General features: G+C 43.5%; 1 protein-coding gene across 2 annotated transcripts in view; it reads left to right on the plus strand.

The window, feature by feature from the left end:
- LOC122941149 (sodium channel protein type 5 subunit alpha-like) overlaps nt 1-25,692 on the plus strand; it is a 245,311-nt gene that overhangs the window by 71,896 nt on the left and 147,723 nt on the right. For both annotated transcript variants that reach the window (XM_044298180.1, XM_044298181.1), the window contains exons 6-7: nt 2,083-2,565; nt 22,374-22,394. In XM_044298180.1, the coding sequence (XP_044154115.1) occupies nt 2,083-2,565; nt 22,374-22,394 (504 nt within the window). The remainder of the gene's footprint in view (nt 1-2,082; nt 2,566-22,373; nt 22,395-25,692) is intronic.

Raw genomic sequence — 25,692 nt, forward strand, 5'->3', positions numbered from 1 at the left:
TTTTGGCGGATCCATTGTAACAATGCCTAAAACGAACAAGAATAGGACATGTAATATTTTTTTTTGCAGGGCTACGGAACGGACATATGGATAAGGATAGCACAGGGGGTCCGCAAAACTCTGCATCCTATCCTCAAAATAAACGGAACGGACACGGAAAAAAAAATACTTTCGTGTGCATGAGGCCTTAGGCCTCATGCACATGGCCGTTGTGCAGCTGTTCCGTGCATTGGGGACCGCAATCCGTGAATGGGTCATTGGTATGTCCGCACTGCAAAAAAATATGACGTCATATTTTTTTGCGGTGCGGAACCACGAAAAGAAACACCACGGAAGCACTCTGTAGTGCTTCCGGTGTTCCGTTCCGTGTCTCCGTTCCGCATCTCTGGAATTGCGTACCCATTCAAGTAAATGGGTCCACATCCGTTTTGCGGGGTGCTCATGGCAGGTGGCAGTGGAATGCTGACCTGCCATTTGCTGGCCGCAATACTGTCACGGCCGCCCAACGGCCGTGTGCATAAGGCCTTATTGTGAGCCAAAAAAACAGTGGTGAAGCCTACTCAGAGATAAGGTATAATGGAAAGATAGCAAAGAAAAATAAATAGTTCTATGTGTCAAAGTCGCAAACTAAGCAGCAGTCCTGAGAATAGGAGTCGATCCAACCTCCTTATCACATACAATCAATAAACCAGAGTCCAGGTCCGCGCTTCAAAGGAGATGTAGTTTGGAAACGCCTTGTAGAAGGAAAGCGCAGTTAAATCATATCCCACGCTGAGCCCCTGACGAAGCCTTCAGGCGAAACCCGGGTCGGGCAGTGATATTTCAGATGACTTTATACGCTGATTTCTAGTGGTGCTGTTGTGAGTATAATAAAGCCTTTATCTTTGACATATTCACGGGTACTGCACTATGTTGCTGATCTTTTGAAGGGTCACCGCTGTCCTGTGAAGTTTCGGTCGGCAGTGTGGCGTGTGCCTGTGGGGAAGTTTCAGCGTGGGATATGATTTAACTGCGCTTTCCTTCTACAAGGCGTATCCAAACTACATCTCCTTTGAATAATGGAAAGATGCCCTCCTGTTCTGTGTTTTTGACCCGTACCTGGTTTTCACTCACAATAACTGATGGCAATAACTGACCAAATAACTTAAGTGTGAATTTGGCCTAAGCTATTGAAGACTGCACTGCATAGGCGGTCTGCATTGTTAATGGCCACGAGGCGGCACCTTCAATACAGTGTGACCATTAACAACGCAGACTGGCTGTACCGAGTGGACATGGTTATAAACAAGAGGCAGCTGCAGACTGTTGGTAGTCACTTTTAGGAAAGGAGGAGGGGAAGGGGTAACCCCTTACACTTCTGGCCCCACCATGTTAACCCGCCACAAACGACACTGACAACCAAGTTGTGTTCATAACTTTTATTGCCATTGTTGGGTGGTAGTCGGCCACAGCTAATTCTTTAATGGCATAAAACATAACTGAGCCCGTGCGATCTGCCGGCCGCTGGACTCCCAGCGGGCAGTTACGCCAGTTTACTTGCTCAGCATCCTATTCCTCTTTACCTGCCGCCAGCTGTGACTAAATAGAATGCCTCCCTTAAGCACGAGACATCAGCCCATAACTCACAAAACCTGCAGAACCATAAAAACCTCAAACCGAAAATAACCTTCGTGCCTATATATCAGGGAGGGACACAGCGCTTCTGCCAAAGAGGAAGAAGGAGGAGACACAGGATCTTATAAAGGGGCACATATGCAGCACGCCCCTTTATATGCAGGACACCACTAACCCCCCAGGCACCAAACCAAGGCCAATACCATGGGACCATGCAAAACAAGGATAGGGGACCTAAGGGGGGGAAGGGGGACCCCCAGTCCCTGTACACCCTCCCGACATGGTCGGGTGTCCTCCAGCCTAATTGGCCATGTTGTACTCAACCGCAGCACGGCTGTGCCTCGAACCCTCCTGAATTATGTAATGTGAATGATTGGCCGTATATGTTGCATTTTCTGACTACTTGATCTTGCATATCACTATATGACTATGTGCTATTTATTTTATCTTATTTCTAAATCTTGACAGGTTCTGAACCTTTTCCTGGCTCTCCTCCTGAGCTCCTTCAGTGCCGATAACTTGTCCGCTCCAGATGAAGATGGTGAAATGAACAATCTCCAGATAGCTATTGCTAGGATACAAAAGGGGATTTCCTTTGCCAAAAAAAGCGTCATAGATTTTATCCGCAGTTTATTTACCAAGCCCAAAAAAAGCGGAGACACTTTTATAACAAGTCTGTCCGGAAAGAATAGGAATAAAAACAACATCAATCCACACAATCATATCAGCATGTCCAATACTGGAAAAGAAAAGGATGACTACATGGATGGGAGTAATACCAATGGCGGCATTGCCAAAAACGGTGAAAAATATGTCGTTAGTGAATGTGATGATTACATGACCAACCCTCGTCTCTCCGGCTGTGTTCCCATTGCTATGGGTGAATCAGATGTGGAGTATCACGACGATGATGAGCAAAGTATTTTTACGGATGCTGAGAATGGTAAAGAGGTAAGGTCAAAACTTCTACCAGCATCTTATGAGCTAAGACGTATAATATTCCTGTGCTTCCGAATCTTTATTTGCCTTAACTTTTTCCAGCCGTTTTAGACAGATGGTGCTATGCAGATTAAATGGCTCAGTATCTATGCTACATGCAATTACAAAAGGATCTGATCCACGCGTTAGTTTGAAAGATTTAGAGTTTTTGAGGGGGGACAACTCCTTTAAGAGTGAAGAACACTGCTTGAAACTTCCCCTGCCTTCAGTTCTACGGACAGAAAGTAGCCGCCTAATGCCTAATATTTAGGTGGTTATATTTATTTCTCCTCCGTGACAGATCACAGCCTTTATATTCATGTATGGTGTAGACGGATACAAGTTATTTTTTTTTTCTTTCAGGTTCAAAGACTAGAAACACTGGGGTAGATTTATCAAGCTGGGGTAAAGTAGAACTGGCTTAGTTGCCCATAGCAACCAATCAGATTCCCCCTTTCATTTTTCACAGCTCCTTTGGCAAATGAAAGGTGGAATCTGATTGGTTGCTATGGGCAACTAAGCCAGTTCTGCTTTACCCCAGCTTGATAAATCTCCCCCCCTGTGCTGTATAGTCCAAATTCATTGTAGCACATTACGTAAGAAAATGGTCAAAGTTTTACTGTCCAGCGTATTTGAGGAAAAAAACTTTTATGATTTTATAGGTTTTGTAAACAGCTATATTAATAGGCGGCAGGGATGTCAGCTTCATTTCATGCTGGGATTTCTTCCTGTGAATGAGGCAGAAGAAGCTGCTTCATTAGACACGACTGCTGCACAGATCAGGCAGAGGGAGCCGATAAAGCACACACTTTCTGACATGGGAGACTATGAGACTTAAAGGGGTATTCCGGTTAGGTTAAGTTATCCCCTATACACAGGACAGGGGATACCTTTTAGATCTGTGGGGGTCCTACTGCTGGCACCCCCACCGATCACGAGAACGGGGGCCCTGTACCACCTGCAGCCCCCCCTGAAATTAACGGAGCAGCTGGTCGGGCACGTGTGCAGCCGCTTCATTCATTTATTTGGGAATTCCTGCGATAGCTGACCGCTGTACTCCTTTTAACACATATGCCGGACATATCCATAGGGGCTGTGCACCAATCACAACACGTTTTAGTTTGATGTGTTACATTTACTTTGAGAAAAGAAAGAATGCAGAAGTACAGTACACTAGGCTTTCCGATCCTGGCGAACCCAGCACAAAATGTGCACCTCAATGGAGAGTTGTTTTTTTTACGATGCAGCCCTATGGTAAGAGATGCCACTGTATGGCATCTATCTGAAACATCACTTTAACGTATACGTCATGTATGCATTAAACGCGGGACAAAAATGTGATATGAATGCAGCCTAATGGATATCACCGACAGATGTCATACATTGAGTTCCTTAAAACATATACATTTAAGGCTGGGTTCGCATCATGGTTTTATCTTACTTTTAAGGCTACTTTCACACTAGCGTTTTTCATTTCTTAGAGCCTAGTATCCATTCACACGTCCGCAATTTCGGAATTGCGGACCCATTAATTTCTATGGGGCAGCATGATGTGCTGCCCGGATACGGAATTGCGGACCCGCAATTTTTTCGTTCCCGAAAAAAATAGAACATGTCCTATTCTTGTCTGCAATTGCGGACAAAAAATAGGCATATTCTATTAGTGACGGCAATGTGCGGTCCGCTAAATGCGTGTTTTGTGGATCCGCGAACGTCTGAATTGAGCCTAAGGCCTCTTTCACACTTGCGTTGTCCGGATCCGGCGTGTACTTCACTTGCCGGAATTACACGCCGGATCCGGAAAAACGCAAGTGTACTGAAAGCATTTGAAGACGGATCCGTCTTCAAAATCCTTTTAGTGTTACTATGGCAGCCAGGACGCTATTAAAGTCCTAGTTGCCATAGTAGTAGTGGTGAGCGGTATACTTACAGTCCGTGTGGCTCCCGGGGCGCTCCAGAGTGACGTCAGAGCGCCCATGCGCATGGATGACGTGCCATGTGATCACGTCATCCATGCGCGTGGGGCGCCCTTACGTCACTCTGGAGCGCCCCGGGAGCCGCACGGACGGTAAGTATGCTGCTCCCCCGCTCCCCACTACACTTTACCATGGCTGCCAGGACTTTAGCGTCCCGGCAGCCATGGTAACCATTCAGAAAAAGCTAAACGTCGGATCCGGCAGTGCGCCGAAACGATGTTTAGCTTAAGGCCAGATCCGGATTAATGCCTTTCAATGGGCATTAATTCCGGATCCGGCCTTGCGGCAAGTCTTCAGGATTTTTGGCCGGAGCAAAAAGCGCAGCATGCTGCGGTATTTTCTCCGGCCAAAAAACGTTCCGTTTCGGAACTGAAGACATCCTGATGCATCCTGAACGGATTTCACTCCATTCAGAATGCATTAGGATAAAACTGATCAGGATTCTTCTGGCATAGAGCCCCGACGACGGAACTCTATGCCGGAAGACAATAACGCAGGTGTGAAAGACCCCTTATTCTAATGCATTTTGAATGGAGAGCAATCTGTTCAGGATGCATCAGGATGTCTTCAGTTCAGTCTTTTTGACTGATCAGGCAAAAGATTAAACCGTAGCATGCTGCGGTTTTATCTTCGTCCAAAATTCCGGAACACTTGCCGGCATTAATTTACATTGAAATGTATTAGTGCCAGATGCGGAATTAAAAATACCGCAATGCCGGATCCGTCCTTCCGGTCTGTGAAAGCACAGACCTTTAAAAATGTTTTTAAAAAAAAGTAGAAACTGATCCGTTTGTCCGTATAACAAACGGACAGACGGATCCGTTCTTGCAATGCATTTGTGAGACAGATCCGCATCCGGATCCGTCTACAAATGCTGTCCGTTTGCATGCAGATTGCCGGATCACTCTGCCGCAAGTGTGAAAGTACCCTAAGGCTACTTTCACACTTGCATTGTTAATTCCGGTATTGAGATGCGGCAGAGGATCTCGAGACCGAAATTAAATGGATCCGCATTGATTTGGCACATCAGGATCCATCTGCTCCGTTAGGATGCAGTTGTGTGAAATCAAAACAGAAAAAATCAGATCCGTCAATAAATACATTGAAAGTCAAAGGGTGATGGATCCAGAAAGAAAAAAAAAAAAAAAAGTATATGTGTATATGTTAACATAACCTTTTTTTTTTTTAATACAATGGACCCCTTTAACCCTATGGGGACATATGCTACTGTATCTAGTATATAGACTGTGTATGTTTTATGTATATGTAAAACATAAGGCAAAATCGTGATGTGATGATGTGAACCCAGTAAAACACAGACGGCTTCCGGAACAAAATAGGACATGCTCTATAATTTATCGAACTGCCAAACGGATCTGCAAAGAAACTGAGATGTGTGCATGGCGCCATAAAAATGAATGGCACACGGTTGTGTGAATGAAGACTTAGCTGTGGAATTAATGTGCAGTTTTGAGATATGTCGGGTTTGTCTTTCCGTAGGGTTTCCTGTGTACAGGATTAGTAAAGGAACAGAACGCACTGATAGTGTATATATCATGACAATATTATACCGTTCGATGATCAGAAGATTTCCTCCCGTGTGATCCGTGTGACAGCTGTGTTGTTGGATACGGCTTTTGTTCCTTGTTTAATCAGTGTACTTTCCCAGCGAGGGATTTTTGATATTGAAACACAACCATATGCAGGATACAGGGCTACGAGGCTCTAACGTGTGATCACAGGAGAAGATCCTTTTGTGACCTTGACCCTGAATGTGTGTGTGACTTCTGGGTGGACTCCATGACAGAAGTGGGTTTCAGTATCTATCTCTCCCGTGCGTCCACTCATCACGGAACAAGAGGCGAGCGGACTATTTCCTGATATGGCTGCTTGAGAGTCTCTTGTGTTCCTTGCAGCAGGTGTGCTGTTTCATCTATGATACATCCTGTCAGCTGCTTCACTTTGAGGAGCTAAAACAAATGAGAGTAAACAAGCATCATAGGGGTTCTCATATCTGCTCCGTGCAGACGTGGAACTGCCGTTTTCCATGGAATCACCAGTTTTCTCTCAGAATAAGAAACCTCACATAATGGCCCAGATTTACTAAGCCTGTACGGTGGGCGCCTCCGCCCAGGGCCCTTTAAGAGGAAAAAGAGTACTTGTTTTCGTGACACCAGTTGCAATAAAGCAACAAGGGCACAGTGCCCCTTTTAGTGATGTAGTAGATTGCACCCAAGTGTAGGAATGCCAGAGTGGTGTAGGGTGGCCTTAATGTCCCTTTAGGTGTAATTGTGAATGTGTCACGTCACGGTGCTCCTACCTGGATATGCTGGACCCCAGGCGTTGGTTCCGAAGCAATGAAAAGGGGGTTGTTAATGAAAGGGATGGAGAAATAAATTCAGTCCAGAACTTGCGATGAAGTTGATAATAGCTTTACTTTGCATAAACATTTCTGCAAACAGACTCATGCTTTATCTTAGTTCCTAGCAGCGTTTAGCATGTAATTTGTCAGGCAAACTCGTCTCTTCTACATCTGGTACTCTCTGGCTCTGCTGTGCTGACAGTATGACTTTGCTTTTGCTGTATGCTGCACTTCTCTTTCTATGGTCTGTCTCTAAATCAGACCAGGGAAAACTCCTCCTGGCTTCAGAGGCTTGAAGATGTGGCCTCCACATCCAGCAGAGCTGAAGGTGCTCTAGCTGGCTTGGGTATGGCACGTCCAGAAGGGACAAGCACCTGCTGCACACTCTCCCTTGGCAGGGGGTAAACTATAGCTAACTAGAAACTGGGACCCACCCTTCCTATAGGAAGTTGGACTCGCCCACTTTTCTCCAGGGGAATCTGTAAGGGGGGGGGGTTAGAATGGAATGGTAAGGTTCATTCTGTCCAAGTGTAGCTGTGGACCTGGAAATAAATACACAGGATGACATTAGGTTAACCATAGGAGATAGTATTAAGTTTCAGAAGTATTAATGCCACTCTGGGGCATTACACCTGTAGACCATAAGCATAGACAAGCTGTGTAGACCTGCACCAAATCAATTACAGGAACTCAGGCCGGATGATAAATCTGGTGCAGGGATAGACACGTTTCTCTTGGTTGGCTTACTTTCAGACAGATTTCCCCATCAACATTTTGGCGCAATATGGCGCATCTTAGGTCTTGTCACCTTTCTTGTGAAGCTCTACCCACTTCCCACTTACCCCAACCCCTTTTTCAAGTATGTCAGAAAAAAACACTAGATGTGCCTCTTTTGTTTAGAAAGGTTTTTGGGGCAGATACATTAGTAAATCTGGGCATTAGTTTTGTGCAGCGCTTTGCAGACATTAGCATCAGGCTGTCTCCAATGGGGCTCACAATCTAACTTCCCTATCAGTATGTCTTTGGAGTGTAGGAGGAAAACAGAGAACCTAGAGGAAACATACGCAAACATTGGGAGAACATACAAACATGCAGATGTTGTCCTTGGTCGGATTTGAATCCAGGACCCCAGTGCTGCAAGGAACCAGTGCTAACCACTGAGCCACCATGCTGCCCTGTGTAGGTATTATCAACTCATGTATTCCGGACACATCAGTCACACAATGCCATTTGGAGGCATCATACAATGGCACATGCTACTTACACAGGGTCCATGCATGAGTCCTAATGAAGTATAATATATGACCAGAGATTTGTACCTTACTAGATGTGTTCATGACATTTAAAGGGGATTTACAGGAGTAGAATATTAATGGCCTGTCCTCGGGATAGGTCATCAGTATCTGATTGGTGGAGGTCTAACACCCTTGCTGATCAGCTGTTTGAAGGGATGCAGTACTTGGGGCGGGTTCCATGGCCTCCTCACTGCCTACCAAGAACAGCCCTATACATTGTTTAGCTGTAGCTCAGGCCTATTCACTTGACTGAGTGGCAGTTATTCCATGGGACTGATAAAGGTGATGCCACTGTCCTTGAAAGAGGCTCCAACGCTCACTGGAGTGCCACAATCTCCTCAAACAGCTGATCGGCGGGGATCCCGGAAGTCAGACCTCCACAGATTAGATACTGATGACCTTTCCAAAGGATAGGTCATCAGTTAAAAAAAATCTCAGAAAACCCCTGTAACTTAATTCAATGTAAGTTAGGCTGGACACATCTGGAGGCCTACATTGTAAGTGAAGGGACCATGCACTTCTGCTAGTTCCCTATGCCTTATGATTCTGAATATTTTTTAAATTAAGCAATAGTATAGCAGTAGGTATTAGGTATATTATTATGAAACTGAATTTCTGTATTGATGTCTTCACGGTAAAGGGACTGTCCAGCCTAAGAGCCAACAACCCAAAAGGTCCTAACCTATGTCCCTGAGCATAAAAAAATCCACTCACTTGTCCATGGTCCCACCACTGCTTCTGGCCCCTTCCAGTCCCTGCAGGATCAGGAAGTGGTGTGGTCCAATGAACGCTGCAGCCAGTTATAGGCCTCAGCAGTCACAGGCTTGTGATTTAGCATTCAAGCTGCTGTGACTGCTGATCCTGTGGGAAACGAAGTGGCCAGGAGCAGAAACGGGGTGTGGACAGGTGAGTGGGATTTTTAAATGGTAACTGTCATGTTTTCATCAAAAAATCTATTTTAGCATATGTTACTGCTGCAGCAGCATTATGCATAAAGCAATCTTTAGTTTCTTCACATACCACTGTTTCCTTGAGTTTTTCCCTCAGTTACAGCTATTTAAACATTTACAATATGAGGACCTTTTCAAGATGGCTCCTCTGCCAGTTCTCTGAGGCCAAAACTGCTTTCCTTCACTTCCCATACACACTTGCTCTAGCCAGCAGCCCCCTGCCAGCCAATCAGATTGGATTACTGAGAGACACGCCTCCTCACTCTGAAGCCTAATGCAGGCATGCAGTGTGAAGGACCACCCCTCCGTCTTCCTAGCCGGAGACAGATGAGCCCTAGTAATGGTCTTTTAAGGGAGCAGTGGAAAAGGATAGAGGACATTAATGAAAGCTGTTATTATAAGGTAATTACAGATCTTTTGACAATCACTGACAGACTATCTCAGGTATACATGCCTAGCTGTAATAAACTGGCAAATTAAAATAAAATGTTCAGGGGACAAGGAAGGATCCCAGAGGATTTTGGCTTCAAGACTGACCAACCTTTAAACCATTTTAGACCACTGTGGAGTAAAATACATACCTTAAACACCAAGCCCTTTTATTACTGATATTAAATTACCCTTCATTTTCTGAACATTATTATGGCATTTCTGTGCTAAACATGTTATATTATTTCTCCAGTACATCTGCTGTGACCTACAGTAACCAATCCAATATTAATGTTCATTAGACTCCTGGCTTCTGCCTGTATAGGATACAGCAGATAATTAAATGAGCCCGCTTGATATAGTTCAGACGGAATACCGCCCAGCTGATTTGCATCCATAGACTATTACTTTAATTCTTCCATTTATTCGCCATTCCACCATGGCTGTCTGTGCTTTAGTTATGAATTTGATAAGCATCCTAAGAGGCGCATTAAGGATAACTGTGTTGCGTCATCACGGATTTGTCTGTCTATGCCAAAAACAGAAACTCAGACCGTGAATCAAGATGAACTATAGCATTTAATTATAGTGATGTAGGATAACGGATCAGCTGCTTGGTACCTGCCGTCCCTGACTTTATCATAACCACCTTCATTGTAAAGACAATATTGCTCCGATGAGTCACAGTAGAGAATTATGCTCGTCCTATTGTTGTGTCGGCAGATTCTCCCTGACGCTGTGAATTATTCCATGCTCCATGCTCGGCTCTTTTACACAACAATGACTCAGCCTCCGGTTAGGATGCTCGCTGACTGTCAGACAGATGTTTAGCAATGCTGTTATTTATATTCCATTTGTATGATTATTACATGGGAATACATAGACTTCCAATAAATTGAGACACTCTTGAAGATGATAAATTCAAAAAATGAGTTGTTTTTGTAAACATTTTATGTGACTATACTTTTGTTGTTGGTGTATTGTTATAAGATTTCTCTGCTCAGAGAGCTTCAAGATGATGTAGTCCTTTTCCAGTGTGATGCTCCCTTCTTATCGATAGGATGTCATCCTGTCTGTACGTGTCAATCAAATGACATCACTTCCTGTCTCAGTGACCACTGAGCCCGTCTCCTAATAGAACTGTTTAACAGACAACACTTTAAAGGGAGTATATCACCTATATTTAAACCAGATACTAACACGTGTTTTTGCAATGATATATATTTTATTGTATTTTTATTCCTTTTTTTTTAACATGATTATGGGGATGCCCATCGTGCCTGAGCTGCTGTTAACAGCATTCAGAGATATTCTTTTTAGCAATCACTGGAACATAGAAACCTGTAGTCTGGAGATGAAGTATTGACATTTATAGGGAGAGTGTTGTGAGCATGCTCTGTGACCTGTTCAGAGGTCATAGTGCAGGGAGGGGGATGGAAGTTATATAACTTATATATAACTTCCCTATTGTGAATGGTGTATCCTGTATTATTTGTTCATTGTGATTCTGTATGTGATGATAGTGAGAAGACTGCTGAAAATAGATTTCTACAGAACAGGAAGTTTCAGGTTATTATGAGGCTCAGTGGACAGTATGAAAGCTGAAAGGTTTCTGGATTTTTGTAGACAACATGCAACATTTTTAAAAATATCTGTTTAATTCAAAAACTAGTTTTAAACAATAAACCATTTTCTGTTGACACATTTCTTTCAAAGAGGGACCTGAGAGACAGCAGGGCAGGAGGCCATGAAGCCAAAAAACGTTGACGTCTAGGCAAAATTAGTGGGATTTCTACAAGAACTAGGGGATGTAATGTAGCATCGTGGGCTAGTAGAGCATAGTTTATGCAGTGGAAAAAGGATTTAAAGGGAAGTTGTCACATTAAACATGGTGTCTGAGCTGCAGGCAGCATGGTATAGACCAGGAGGAGCTGAGCGGATTGATATATAGTTTTATGGTAAAAGATTCTGTAAAATTTGTATTTTATTCATTTCAGTTCCAACAAAACTATACATCAATCTGCTCAGCTCCTCCTGCTCTATAACATGCTGCCTGCAGATTGAATTGCATTTTCATGGTGACAGGTTGGTTCCTTTCAATAGGGTCTGTCCATTACTGACCGTATGCTGTAATATCAAATAGCAGGTTACAAAGAATGCTCTTGGATAATGTAATTTACATATCTACAGTAAATCAAGCTCATCATTGAAATAGTTTCCCAATCAAATTTTGGGATGTAAGAAGAAAAAGTATCAGGATAAGAACTCACACAAACACAGGGTAAACTTTCTAGATAGTAATATTTGCGTTGCTTGCAAAATATCTGCTCATTAATAAAACAAAGGCAAATAGAGCAATTTATCGCTATCTTTAGTAACCTGTATTTTAATGACACTCCGCGAAATGAAGTCGGATCGCATTGATTGCGGTTTATGGTATCTTTTTTAATGGAGCCACACATTGATTCGGTCTGGATTTACTTGTATATGTTTTCTAGGGGGAATTGATCAAGCTCTGCATGCCAGAATTCTGACTTCAAAAAGTCAGAGGTAGATGTTTTACAACTTTTTGGGATCACTTGCTCAAAACAAATCTGTGACATTTTGAGTATTGTGCCTTCCAGCACCACATCAGATTTGGTCAGGATTTCAGAGTAGATCACTTTTGTGACAAATTTATGAAGTGCGACTTTTTAGCTCCACATAAAGCATCCCCCAGGTGTACTTTTACTGAAATAGGCACCACCACATTGCACTTTCGACCAAATGTATTATTACTGTGTGCCATTTTCCTAAATTTGTTGCAGGTGGGCAGAGTAACTTCAACCTAAAAACTAACTTCAAACACACCTACAATGATAAATTCTCCCCATATTTTATAATCATACATTTTAACTCAACATTGAATATAAGTCCTGAAAGGGAGTCTTTCAGCAACTTTACATGTATTAAACTGCCATCATTGCCCTGTAGGTGATATGAAGTTGACAAATCGTACCCTACTTACTCGTTGCTATATATCTGATGTAAAAAAAAACACTAAAATTGATGAGATATGCTAATGAGTTTGCAGGTGCCTAGTGGTGTTTCCCATTGATGCAAGTGCCCATGCCCCCAGGAGACTGTCCCGGAAACCCCGTGCCAGCGCACGTCACCTCTGGGCCCTGGCATGCACACTTAGTTCCTTGATGGAGCTGCCCGCACTTGGTAGTGTATGATGCATAACTCGGTCCGGCGGTGAAGTGAGCTGGAGTGGGATTTCATGGAGCAGAGACAGTGATGTAAGGACACTAGGCTGTGTTACAGTGAGACATGGGAGCAGCTATCAATGAAGGTCTTCAGAGGGCATGGGCACTTGCAGCAGTGGGAAATGTCCCTGGTCACTCGTAGATTCATTAGCATATATTGTATGATCAAACTTAGTTTTTATGAACATAAAAATACACAGAAAAATGAAAGAAATATACAATTTGTTAACTGTTTATATCACCTACAGGGCAATGACGGCAGTTTAAACGGAACCTGTCATCAACTTTGTGCTGCCCATACTAACAGCAGAATAAAGTAGAGACAGGTGAGTTGATTTCAGCGATCTGTCATTTTTAAGTTAAAAGTAAGTGATTGCCGAGAACCAACATCACAATCATTACAGACTGAGCCTGGAAAAGAGTCACGGCCACCTGAGAAGAGTCATGGTCATTCATGAATTCCTGCTCTCCTGCCCACCTGCTGATGACTGACAGTCTTCTACCTAGTTTTCTCCCTTTCTCTCTAGGAGAGAACTGCCAACCATCAGCAGGTGGGCAGGAGAGCAGGAGATTAGGAATAACCAGGACTCTTCTCAGGTAGATTTGATGCTGGTTCTCGGCAACCACTTACTTTTAGCTCATGAGTGACACACCGCTGAAATCAGCATTTCTGTCACTACTTTATGCTGTCCTCAGTGAGGTCAGCATAAAGTTGATGGCAGGTTCCCTTTAATATGTGTAAAGTAGCCGATATGCTCCCTTTAAGTTAATTGTAGTTTTCTGTGAGCATTTTTGTTTGACCATGAAGTAAAACAGTCATAGCATAGAGAAGACATTGCCACAGTGGAAATGCCTGGTTGGCCTCAATAAATGGTCACCCATGTAATACAAGGATGGGCCTCTAGTCTTGCTTATAGAGGGAGTATATAAACCAAAAAAGACAAGGTGGCATTAGCAGGAGGTGCTCAAACCCACATGCAGTCGTGCATATATATAGGGGAGCAAATCCTGCACTTGTGGCCCGTTGCTAATGGCGATCCCCAGCAAAATGCATACGGTGGAGGATGCCCGCGGCGAACCACAAGTACCACAATAGACATCTCACACAAGGTAACAAGTGCGGATGTAATAATCAATATAACAATATAACAAAACAACAAAAAATACAGGTGCACTCTGCGGTCTCACTAAACCCTCAAACTGATTTTAAAATTGAGAGATTAGTCAACATGTCCTACGGTGTAGAACATGTCTAAGCCCGGGCACCACGTCAAGGTTTCTCAAGTTGTTGTTTTGTTATATTCTTATAGAGGGAGTCCCAAATTGGAAACCCCTCTATGACTTCTCTATGCCCTTGTGGGGCATATTGACAGGAGTTGTCTTCATGAGAATCCCTTTGTCATTTCCATGGTGAGAGCACAATAATGACAGTTACCAGATATATACAGTACCCTAGGTGGAACCATGTGTGAAGACAACATCAAAAGAGAACTGATCAAATATATTTTATGGTATGCCTACCCTTTAGGCAAGGGAGGCCATTGCAGTGAGGTCCACAAAGGAGGTGAGCCAACGCAAAACCTCTGTGTCTAATCCTGCTACACAGTTCCCCTTGGCCCCTTTATTGCCTGAGCCTCGTCTGATCACCTACTGTATTTCTGTCTTCTATAAGGAACCTCTTGCATTCCCATCACCATCATATTATCTGCACTCACTTTCTGCACTCCAGAGAACCCAGAAAAACCCACCTACATTACCCATTTTGAAATCACTGCATTTATAACTGGGTAAAAGTTTCCAAAGAGCTTCTATGAAATGTATACACGGTAAAAAATGTGTCACTAGTGTTATAAGAAATGTGAATGGTCACCAACCAGCTCCGTTCTTTGTCACCTCCATGTTCTTTTTATAGTAGATTACCTGTAATGTGCTGTAGTGTTCTTTCAACGCACCTGTCTGGCAGCTTCCTCACAGCAGCTTATGTTACTCCATTCCAACACTTTGCTATCTGTTCCATTAGAGACGTTGCTGTGGGATGTGAGTGCAGTGCTGAAGTCTTTTGACAGTGTTGATAGGTCCCCTTCCATCACCTACTTGTTTGTGCCACTCATTCTGCACATTTCATGATGACTTCATCTCACCATGATACAACATGTGCCTCAGGAAGCCAGTATGACTTTTTATTTTTCATGAGATCCATTGACCCGTCGTCCCGAAAAATAATTATTCTTCAAGAGTTGGTGAAGAACAGGATGACAGGTCAATGGGTCTAATGAAAAAAAAAAAAAACTTCCACCCACACTTGAAGAATAATTATTTTAGTATAATTATAGGCTATTACACATCCTCCACTGGCGTCAGATGTGCCATAATGGAAATCTATGGCAGCAAGGGAGCTACTATAGATTTCAAGTATAATCTATTGTCTTGGCATAGATTATAATAATTCTACTTGGCTGGATATGCCACTCCCCACACCACCCAACTCTCTACCCTGCTCTGACTGCTTTTTTGGAAAAGTGGTGAGCGGGGCTGAAAGTCACCAAAAAGTAATCATTTTGCAACCTTTGCAATTTTTGGATGCTATAAAGGGGTGGATAAATGACCCAAACTCCCCATGAGTTGCTATAAAATTTTGTTTTAACACTAATAACAACAACTTTTTTTAAGCAATGATACTAGGATCACACAAGAACTTTTCAGTGTGGTAAAAACAGCAATGATTTGCATCAAGGCCACACAAAAACCAGGTCTGCGGAGTACAGTAATGCCAATGCCCATTGTTTTAAATTTAATACAAATGCCAGAACAGGTCAGAAGCACAGAGGTTAAGAAATGATAAGCTCAGAGTCCTGTCTACAAATGCTCGCAGTTTAGGTAAAAAAATCAATGAACTTGGGTCAATAATGGCATCTGAGAATGTAGATTTAGTGGCTGTTACGGAGACATGGTTTAATGAAAGAAATGACTGGGACATAACCATACCAGGGTACTCTTTATACAGAAGAGACAGAGAAGGCAAGAAAGGAGGAGGAGTGGCCCTGTATGTGAAAGATAGCATTAAATCTAACCTAATACAAGTTGGTGAGGCCAACATAGAGTCAGTTTGGGTTACGTTGCAGTTTGCTAATCATGCAGTAACTCGTGTAGGTGTGATATATAGACCACCTGGTCAAGTTAAAGAACTAGCTGATCTACTACTTGAAGAAATAGCTAAAATGACAATGAAAGGAGAAGTTATCATTATGGGAGATTTCAATCTTCCAGATATAAACTGGAAAACCAAAATAGCAAGTTCTACCAGGAGTACAGATATTCTAAATTCCCTACTGGGGTTATCCCTACAACAAATGGTTAAGGAGCCAACCCGGAGGGAGGCCATTTTGGATTTGGTATTCACAAATGGGGATTCGGTATATGATGTCATTGTAGGCGAAACCTTGGGATCTAGTGATCACCAGTCACTGTGGTTTAATATAAGAACTGTGAAAGAGTCCCACCACACAAAAACAAAAGTTTTAGATTTTAGAAAAACAGACTTTTCAAAAATGAAATTAGTCATAAATGAGTCCTTATCAGACTGGAACGGATTACATGGAGTCCAGGATAAATGGGACTACTTAAAAGGTGCATTATTGAAGGCAACAGAAAATTGCATTAGACTTGTCAGTAAAAGCAAAAAAAGGAAGAGACCACTGTGGTACTCAGCAGAAGTGGCCCAAATCATTAAAAATAAAAAGCTAGCATTTTGTGATTATAAAAAAAACCAGAGCAATGAAGATAAGGAAATCTACAAGATTAGGCAGAAAGAGGCCAAGCAAGTTATAAGAACTTCTAAAGCTCAGGCAGAAGAAAAACTAGCTCAGTCTATGAAAAAAGGGGATAAGACATTCTTCAGATATATAAATGAAAAAAGGAAATTAAACCACGGAATAACTAAATTAAAAACAAAGGACGGAAGGTATGTAGAAGGGAATAAAGGGCTAGCCGACTGCCTTAATGAATACTTCTGTTCAGTTTTTACAAAAGAAAAAGAAGGAGAAGGACCTCCACTAGAAAGGATGACTAATAAATCGTTTGATGCATGTGTCTTTACAGAGGAAGATGTTCTAAGTTTGCTGTCTAAAGTGAAGACAAATAAGTCACAGGGGCCTGATGAGATACACCCAAAATTATTAAAAGAGCTTAGTGGTGAGCTGGCAAAACCATTAACAGATTTATTTAACCAATCATTAGTAACAGGAGTCGTCCCGGAAGATTGGAAATTGGCAAATGTCGTGCCCATTCACAAGAAAGGTAGTAAGGAGGAATCGAGCAACTATAGACCAGTGAGTCTGACATCAATAGTAGGCAAATTAATGGAAACCCTATTAAAGGATAGGATTGTGGAACATCTAAAATCCCATGGATTGCAAGATGAAAAACAACATGGGTTTACCTCAGGGAGATCATGTCAAACAAATCTTAAAGATTTTTTTGACTGGGTGACTAAAATAATAGACGGTGGAGGTGCAGTAGACATCGCATATCTAGATTTTAGTAAGGCTTTTGACACTGTCCCACATAGAAGACTTATCAATAAACTGCAGTCATTGAGCATGGACTCCCATATTGTTGAGTGGATTAGGCAGTGGCTGAGTGACAGACAACAGAGGGTTGTAGTCAATGGAGAACATTCAAAACAAGGTCATGTTACCAGTGGGGTTCCACAGGGATCTGTACTGGGACCAATTTTGTTTAATATCTTCATAAGTGATATTGCAAAAGGCCTCGATGGTAAGGTTTGTCTTTTTGCTGATGACACAAAGATATGTAACAGGGTTGATGTTCCTGGAGGGAAACGCCAAATGGAAAAGGATTTAGGAAAACTAGAAGAATGGTCAGAACTCTGGCAACTGAAATTTAATGTGGAAGATAATGCACCTGGGGCGTAAAAACCCAAGGGCAGAATATAGAATATTTGACACAGTCCTGACCTCAGTATCTGAGGAAAGGGATTTAGGAGTAATTAATTATTTCAGAAGACTTAAAGGTGGGAAGACAATGTAATAGAGCAGCACGAAATGCCAGCAGAATGCTTGGATGTATAGGGAGAGGTATAAGCAGTAGAAAGAGTGAAGTGCTTATGCCGCTCTACAGAGCACTGGTGAGACCTCACTTGGAGTATTGTGCGCAGTACTGGAGGCCATATCTCCAGAAGGATATAGATACTCTAGAGAGAGTTCAGAGAAGAGCTACTAAACTAGTACATGGATTGCAGGATAAAACTTAACAGGAAAGGTTAAAAGACCTTAATATGTATAGCTTGGAAGAAAGAAGAGACAGAGGGGATATGATAGAAACTTTTAAATACATAAAGGAAATCAACTCGGTAACGGAGGAGAGCATATTTAAAAGAAGAAAAACTACCACAAGAGGACACAGTTTTAAATTAGAGGGGCAAAGGTTTAAAAGTAATATAAGGAAGTATTACTTTACTGAGAGAGTAGTGGATGCATGGAATAGCCTTCCTGCAGAAGTGGTAGCTGCAAATACAGTGAAGGAGTTTAAGCATGCATGGGATAGGCATAAGGCTATCCTTCATATAAGATAGGGCCAGGGACTATTCATAGGATTCAGATATATTGGGCAGACTAGATGGGCCAAATGGTTCTTATCTGCCGACACATTCTATGTTTCTATGTTTCTATGTAAATGCAAAAATTCCCTTGATGAAAAATTGTGTCACTGTCTAAGGGTATTTTCACACTAGCTTTATTCTTTTCCGGCATAGAGTTCCGTCACAGGGGCTTAAAACCGGAAAAGAACTGATCAGTTTTAGGGTCCATTCACACGTCCGTTTTTTCTTTCCTGATCTGTTCCGTTTTTTGCGGAACAGATTTGGACCAGATCTGGACCCATTCATTTTCAATGGGTCCTGGAAAAAATCGGACAGCACAATGTGTGCTGTCCGTTTCCGTTGTTCCGTTCCGCATGTCCATTTAAATATAAAACATGTCCTATTCTTTTCCGCAAAATTCGGATCCTGGTACAATACAAAGTCAATGGATCCGCAAAAAACGTAAGACATTCGGATGTCATTACGTATGTCATCCGTTTTATGCGGATTCCGTTCCTGGAAATTACATTTAAATTTTTTTCCCAAAAATTTTTTTCAAAGAAATCCAAACAACTTTATTTGCTTATTGAAATTTATACATGTTTCCGTTTTTTGCGGACCCGCAAAAAACGGATGACACACGGATGACATACGGAAACATTTTCAGGAACAACGGATCCGCAAAAAACAGACCGAAAATCGGGATATAGAAAAATACTGACGTGTGAATGTAGCCTTATCCTAATGCATTCTGAATGGAGAGCAATCTGTTCAGGATGCATCAATACGTCTTCAGTTCAGTCTTTTTGACTTTTCAGAATGGAGATAATACCGCAGCATGCTGCGGTTTTATCTCCATCCAAAGTTCCGAACATTTTCCCATTGACATGCATTAATGCCAGATACGGCCCGAATGTTCTGGCAAAACAGATCCGCCATTGCGCACCGCAAAAAATGTGAAAAAAATAAATGCTGGATCCGTTTTTCCAGATGACACCCGAGAAACAGATCCGGTATTATAATGCATTTGTCGTACGGATCAGGATCCTGATCCGTGTGACAAATGCCATCGGTTTGACGGATCCGGCAGGCAGTTCCGGCGACTGAACTGCCTGCCGGAATCCTCTGCCGCAAGTGTGAAATTACCCTAAGCTGCCAATAGATGTATTTGTGATTCCATATTTTTAAGCATAAATCAAAAGCAATATATCAATACTTGATTGCCTATTGAAATCCATAACCTGTATGTAAAATGTCCCAAAAAATGTTGGTTCACACATAAAGGTTATAACTGAAGTTTGTGTCAGGCAGGAGTATGTTAACCTTGCTATTATGGCTGCTACAACTGAACAGAACTTAAAGGAACCATGAAATGCAGAAGAATCTGCAGGCAGCATGTTATAGAGCAGGAAGAGCTGAGCAGATTGATATATAGTTTTATGGGATCATTAAAACTTGTATTTGATTCATTTATATTCCTGCTGATTCTGGGCTTTGAAGTCCAGGAGACGGTCCTATCAGTGACTGTCGGTTATCTCTGTATACCCAGTCATAGAGGGAAGGCTGTCAGTCACTGATAGGACCGTCTCCTCATAGAGGGAAGGCTGTCAGTCACTGATAGGACCGCCTCCTCATAGAGGGAAGGCTGTCAGTCACTGATAGGACCGTCTCCTCATAGAGGGAAGGCTGTCAGTCACTGATAGGACCATCTCCTCATAGAGGAAGGCTGTCAGTCACTGATAGGACCGTCTCCTCATAGAGGAAGGCTGTCAGTCACTGATAGGAATGTCTCCTCATAGAGGAAGTCTGTCCGACACTGATAGGACCGTCTCCTCATAGAGGGAAGGCTGTCAGTCACCGATAGGACTGTCTCCTCACAGAGGAAGGCTGTCAGTCACTGATAGGACTGTCTCCTCATAGAGGGAAGGCTGTCAGTCACTGATAGGATAATCTCCTCATAGAGGAAGGCTGTCAGTCACTGATAGGACCGTCTCCTCATAGAGGGAATGCTGTCAATCACTGAAAGGACCATCTCCTCATAGAGGGAAGGCTGTCAGTCACTGATAGGACCGTCTCCTCATAGACGAAGTCACTGTTATCACTGAAAGGACTGTTATCTCTGTATACCCAGTCATAGAGGGAAGGCTGTCAGTCACTGATAGGAACGCCTCCTCATAGAGGGAAGGCTGTCAGTCACTGATAGGACCATCTCCTCATAGAGGAAGTCTGTCCGACACTGATAGGAACGTCTCCTCATAGAGGAAGTCTGTCCGACACTGATAGGACCGTCTCCTCATAGAGGGAAGGCTGTCAGTCACTGATAGGATAATCTCCTCATAGAGGAAGGCTGTCAGTCACTGATAGGACCGTCTCCTCATAGAGGGAAGGCTGTCAGTCACTGATAGGACCGTCTCCTCATAGAGGGAAGGCTGTCAGTCACTGATAGGACCATCTCCTCATAGAGGAAGGCTGTCAGTCACTGATAGGACCGCCTCCTCATAGAGGGAAGTCTGTCAGTCACTGATAGGACCGTCTCCTCATAGAGGAAGTCTGTCAGTCACTGATAGGACCGTCTCCTCATAGAGGGAAGGCTGTCAGTCACTGATAGGACCGTCTCCTCATAGAGGGAAGTCTGTCAGTCACTGATAGGACCGTCTCCTCATAGAGGGAAGGCTGTCAGTCACTGATAGGACTGTCTCCTCATAGAGGGAAGGCTGTCAGTCACTGATAGGACCGTCTCCTCATAGAGGGAAGGCTGTCAATCACTGAAAGGACCATCTCCTCATAGAGGGAAGGCTGTCAGTCACTGATAGGACCGTCTCCTCATAGACGAAGTCTGTCAGTCACTGAAAGGACCGTCTCCTCATAGAGGGAAGGCTGTCAGTCACTGATAGGACCGTCTCCTCATAGAGGGAAGGCTGTCAATCACTGAAAGGACCATCTCCTCATAGAGGGAAGGCTGTCAATCACTGAAAGGACCATCTCCTCATAGAGGGAAGGCTGTCAGTCACTGATAGGACCGTCTCCTCATAAAGGAAGTCTGTCCGTCACTGATAGGAACGTCTTCTCATAGAGGAAGTCTGTCCGTCACTGATAGGAACGTCTCCTCATAGAGCGAAGTCTGTCAGTCACTGATAGTACCGTCTCCTCATAGAGGAAGTCTGTCCGTCACTGATAGGAACGTCTCCTCATAGAGGAAGGCTGTTAGTCACTGATAGGACCTCCTCCTTGATTACAAAGTCCAGAATGAGCAAGAATATAAATGAATGAGATACAAGTTTTAATTATCCCATAAAACTATAAATCAATCTGCTGAGCTCCTCCTGCTCTATAACATGTTGCCTGTGGATTATTTTTAATTTTCATAATGACAGGTTCCCTTTAACTGTTCTTAGAAACCTACAAAGATCTACGTTCTCTAAGGAGAACCATGGAGGGTCTAAATATTCCCTGGAACCTCCTTGTACTTGTCTTACATGATTTAGATTGCTCATGGTAAAAGTAGCAACATCTTAAGTGCTGATATGTTTCAATGACTGTAATTTATTAGGGGATGTGGAAGACCATTTGCACTCTGAAATTAGTAGACGGCTAAAGTCATCAGGTTTCTTCCTTTAAAGCGACACCATTGCACTGAACAAAGTATCAGATGACTTGGGCTTTCCTTTTGATACATTGTATCTTCTGTGGTCGTGACTGAAGGTTAATTAGATATAATGTACTGTGTAGGTTATTATTTTATGTTAGTTATCATGCATTTTAATAATTATTTTACTATAATAATTATTATAAAGAATTATAATCAGAATTTTAAGGAGTTAAGGTTTTACTACTATTAATATTTCTTTGTTTTGCGTTGTTCTTGGATATCACAATAATTGTGTGTTTGTCTTTGCCCATTGCTGCCATTGCCTTTAACCAGTCTGATACATCGTTTAAAAAGGTAGGTCCGCCTTTCACTACCTATGCATGTTTCAATAAAAGACATTTGTCAGGTAAACACCTTTGTGGCACTTGTGTTTCGTATTCACCTCAGTCTATGTAGTATGTATTGCTTCTTATGCATTTAAAGGGTTTTCCATGAATATATAAAAGTTAGGCTTCATGCACACGGCTGTTCAGCAAACCGCGGATCCGCAAAAAATGGAAGCCGGCCGTGTGCCTTCCGCAATTTGCGGAACGGAACGGGCGGCCCATTGTAGAAATGCCTATTCTTGTCCGCAAAACGGGGGGCCATGGAACAGAGCAACGGAGAGCGGACCCAAACAACGCCGTGTGCATGAGGCCTCAGGCTGAGTTCACACTTCAGTTATTTGATCAGTTATTTCCATCAGTGATTGTGAGCTAAAACCAGTAGTGAAGCCTACTCAGAGATAAGGTGTAATGGAAAGATCTGCACCTGTTCTGTGTTTTTGACCAGCATCTAGTTTTAGTTCACAATAACTGATGGAAATAACTGATCAAATAACTGAAGTGTGAACTCAGCCTAATTCTTGAATGCGCTCATAGTTTTCATTATAGTCTTTGTAATTTGGCTTCTGGACTCTGATCATGGGGACTGCATTTACAACTATAGGGGGTGGCTGGCATTGTACGATTATTCACCTTGTTCCTACCCATGGGTGAAATATTCTACCTAAATCCCTAATTACCTTTATACAAAAGATCATTTACCAATAGCAGGGAGATATTTAAAAGGGTTATCTGACACTAACAAATGCTCCCCCATATGCCGGGCCCCTCACACTGATTCTACTTACCTGGCTCCCCGTGTCGCTCCTGGTCCCCGCACTGCCACAGCTGCTTCTCCCCGTGCGTGGATGAAAAAAATCCGGTGTCAGGGGAGAGCAGCAAATGGCAGGCGGGGACGGGGACAAGCCTCCTTAGTATCGCGGGTGACCTAGGGAGGCTCATCCCCGTCACCGCCTGCGTGCGTGGACCAAGAGCTACGCGAGGAGTAAGTCAATATGAGGGAGCATTTGTTAGTGTCAGCTAACCCCTTTAAAGGGAACCTGTCACCGGGATTTTGGGTATAGAGCTAAGGACATGGGTTGCTAGATCGCCACTAGCACATCCGCAATATCCAGTCCCCATAGCGCTGTGTGCTTTTATTGTGTAAAAAACCTGATTTGATACATATGAAAATTAACATAAAAGAGTCATATCTTACTTCTGTGACCAGAGAAGAGTCATATTTTCAAGCTCTGAGTCATCTCAGGTTAATTTGCATATGTAGCAAATCGTTTTTTTATACACAATAAAAGCCCACAGAGCTATGGGGACTGGGTATTGCGGATGTGCTAGTGGCCATCTAGCAACCCATGTCCTCAGCTCTATACCCAAAATCCGGTGACAGGTTCCCTTTAAATGTTCATTTTGGAATGAATTAACAAAATCAATTTGATGTGGATCCGAATCCACCCTACCCATATCGAAATAGTTCCAGTTGGCCAGAAAATTTGTGTAGGATGCTCTGACGTCTCCTAAGGCCTCATGCACACGACAGTATTTTTTCACGGTCCGCAAAAACGGGGTCCGTAGGTCTGTGATCCGTGACCGTTTTTTCGTCCGTGGGTCTTCCTTGATTTTTGGAGGATCCACGGACATGAAAAAAAGTCGTTTTGGTGTCCGCCTGGCCGTGCGGAGCCAAACGGATCCGTCCTGAATTACAATGCAAGTCAATGTGGACGGATCCGTTTGAAGTTGACACAATATGGTGCCATTTCAAACGGATCCGTCCCCATTGACTTTCAATGTAAAGTCTGGAGTTCTTTTATACCATCGGATTGGAGTTTTCTCCAATCCGATGGTATATTTTAACTTGAAGCGTCCCCATCACCATGGGAACGCCTCTTTGTTAGAATATACTGTCGGATATGAGCTACATCGTGAAACTCAGATCCGACAGTATATTCTAACACAGAGGCGTTCCCATGGTGATGGGGACGCTTCAGGTTAGAATATACTGAAAAACTGTGTACATGACTGCCCCCTGATGCCTGGCAGGTGCTGCCAAGCAGCAGGGGGCAGATCCCCCCCCCCATTTTTAACTCTTTGGTGGCCAGTGCGGCCGCCCCCCTCTCCCTCCCTTGTAGTTAACTCGTTGGTGGCCAGTGGGCCCTCTCCCCTCCCTCCCCCTCCTAATTAAAATCGCCCCCCCTATCATTGGTGGCAGTGGTGAGTACCGATCGGAGTCCCAGTGTAATCGCTGGGGCTCCGATCGGTAACCATGGCAACCGGGACGCTACTGCAGTCCCGGTTGCCATGGTTGCTTAGCAATTTGTAGAAGCTTCATACTTACCTGAAGAGCTGCGATGTCTGTGACCGGCCGGGAGCTCCTCCTACTGGTAAGTGACAGGTCTGTGCGGCGCATTGCCTATAGCACAGATCTGTCACTTACCAGTAGGAGGAGCTCCCAGCCGGTCACAGACATCGCAGCTCTTCAGGTAAGTATGAAGCTTCTACAAATTGCTAAGCAACCATGGCAACCGGGACTGCAGTAGCGTCCCGGTTGCCATGGTTACCGATCGGAGCACCAGCGATTACACTGGGACTCCGATCGGTACTCACCACTGCCACCAATGATAGGGGGGGCGATTTTAATTAGGAGGGGGAGGGAGGGGAGAGGGCCCACTGGCCACCAACGAGTTATCTACAGCGGAGGGAGGGGGGGCCCACTGGACACCAATAAGTTAACTACAGGGGAGGGAGGGGGGGCCCACTGGCTACCAACGAGTTAACTACAGGGGAGGGAGGGGGGCCCATTGGCCACCAATGAGTTAACTACAGGGGGGGGTCTGCCCCCTGCTGCCTGGCAGCACCTGCCAGGCAGCAGGGGACAGTCATGTACACAGTTTTTCAGTATATTCTAACCTGAAGCGTCCCCATCACCATGGGAATGCCTCTGTGTTAGAATATACTGTCGGATCTGAGTTTTCACGAAGTGAAAATTCACCTCTGAAAAAGCTTTTATACAGACGGATCTTCGGATCCGTCTGTATGAAAGTAACCTACGGCCACGGATCACGGACACAGATGCCAATCTTGTGTGCATCCGTGTTCTTTCACGGACCCATTGACTTGAATGGGTCCGTGAACCATTGTCCGTCAAAAAAATAGGACAGGTCATATTTTTTTGACGGACAGGATACACGGATCACGGCTGCAAAACGGTGCATTCTCCGATTTTTCCACGGACCCATTGAAAGTCAATGGGTCCGCAAAAAAAAACGGAAAACGGC

Source organism: Bufo gargarizans, chromosome 6 (genome assembly GCF_014858855.1).
Source record: "Bufo gargarizans isolate SCDJY-AF-19 chromosome 6, ASM1485885v1, whole genome shotgun sequence".
In the NCBI taxonomy this organism is placed as follows: Eukaryota; Metazoa; Chordata; class Amphibia; order Anura; family Bufonidae; genus Bufo; species Bufo gargarizans.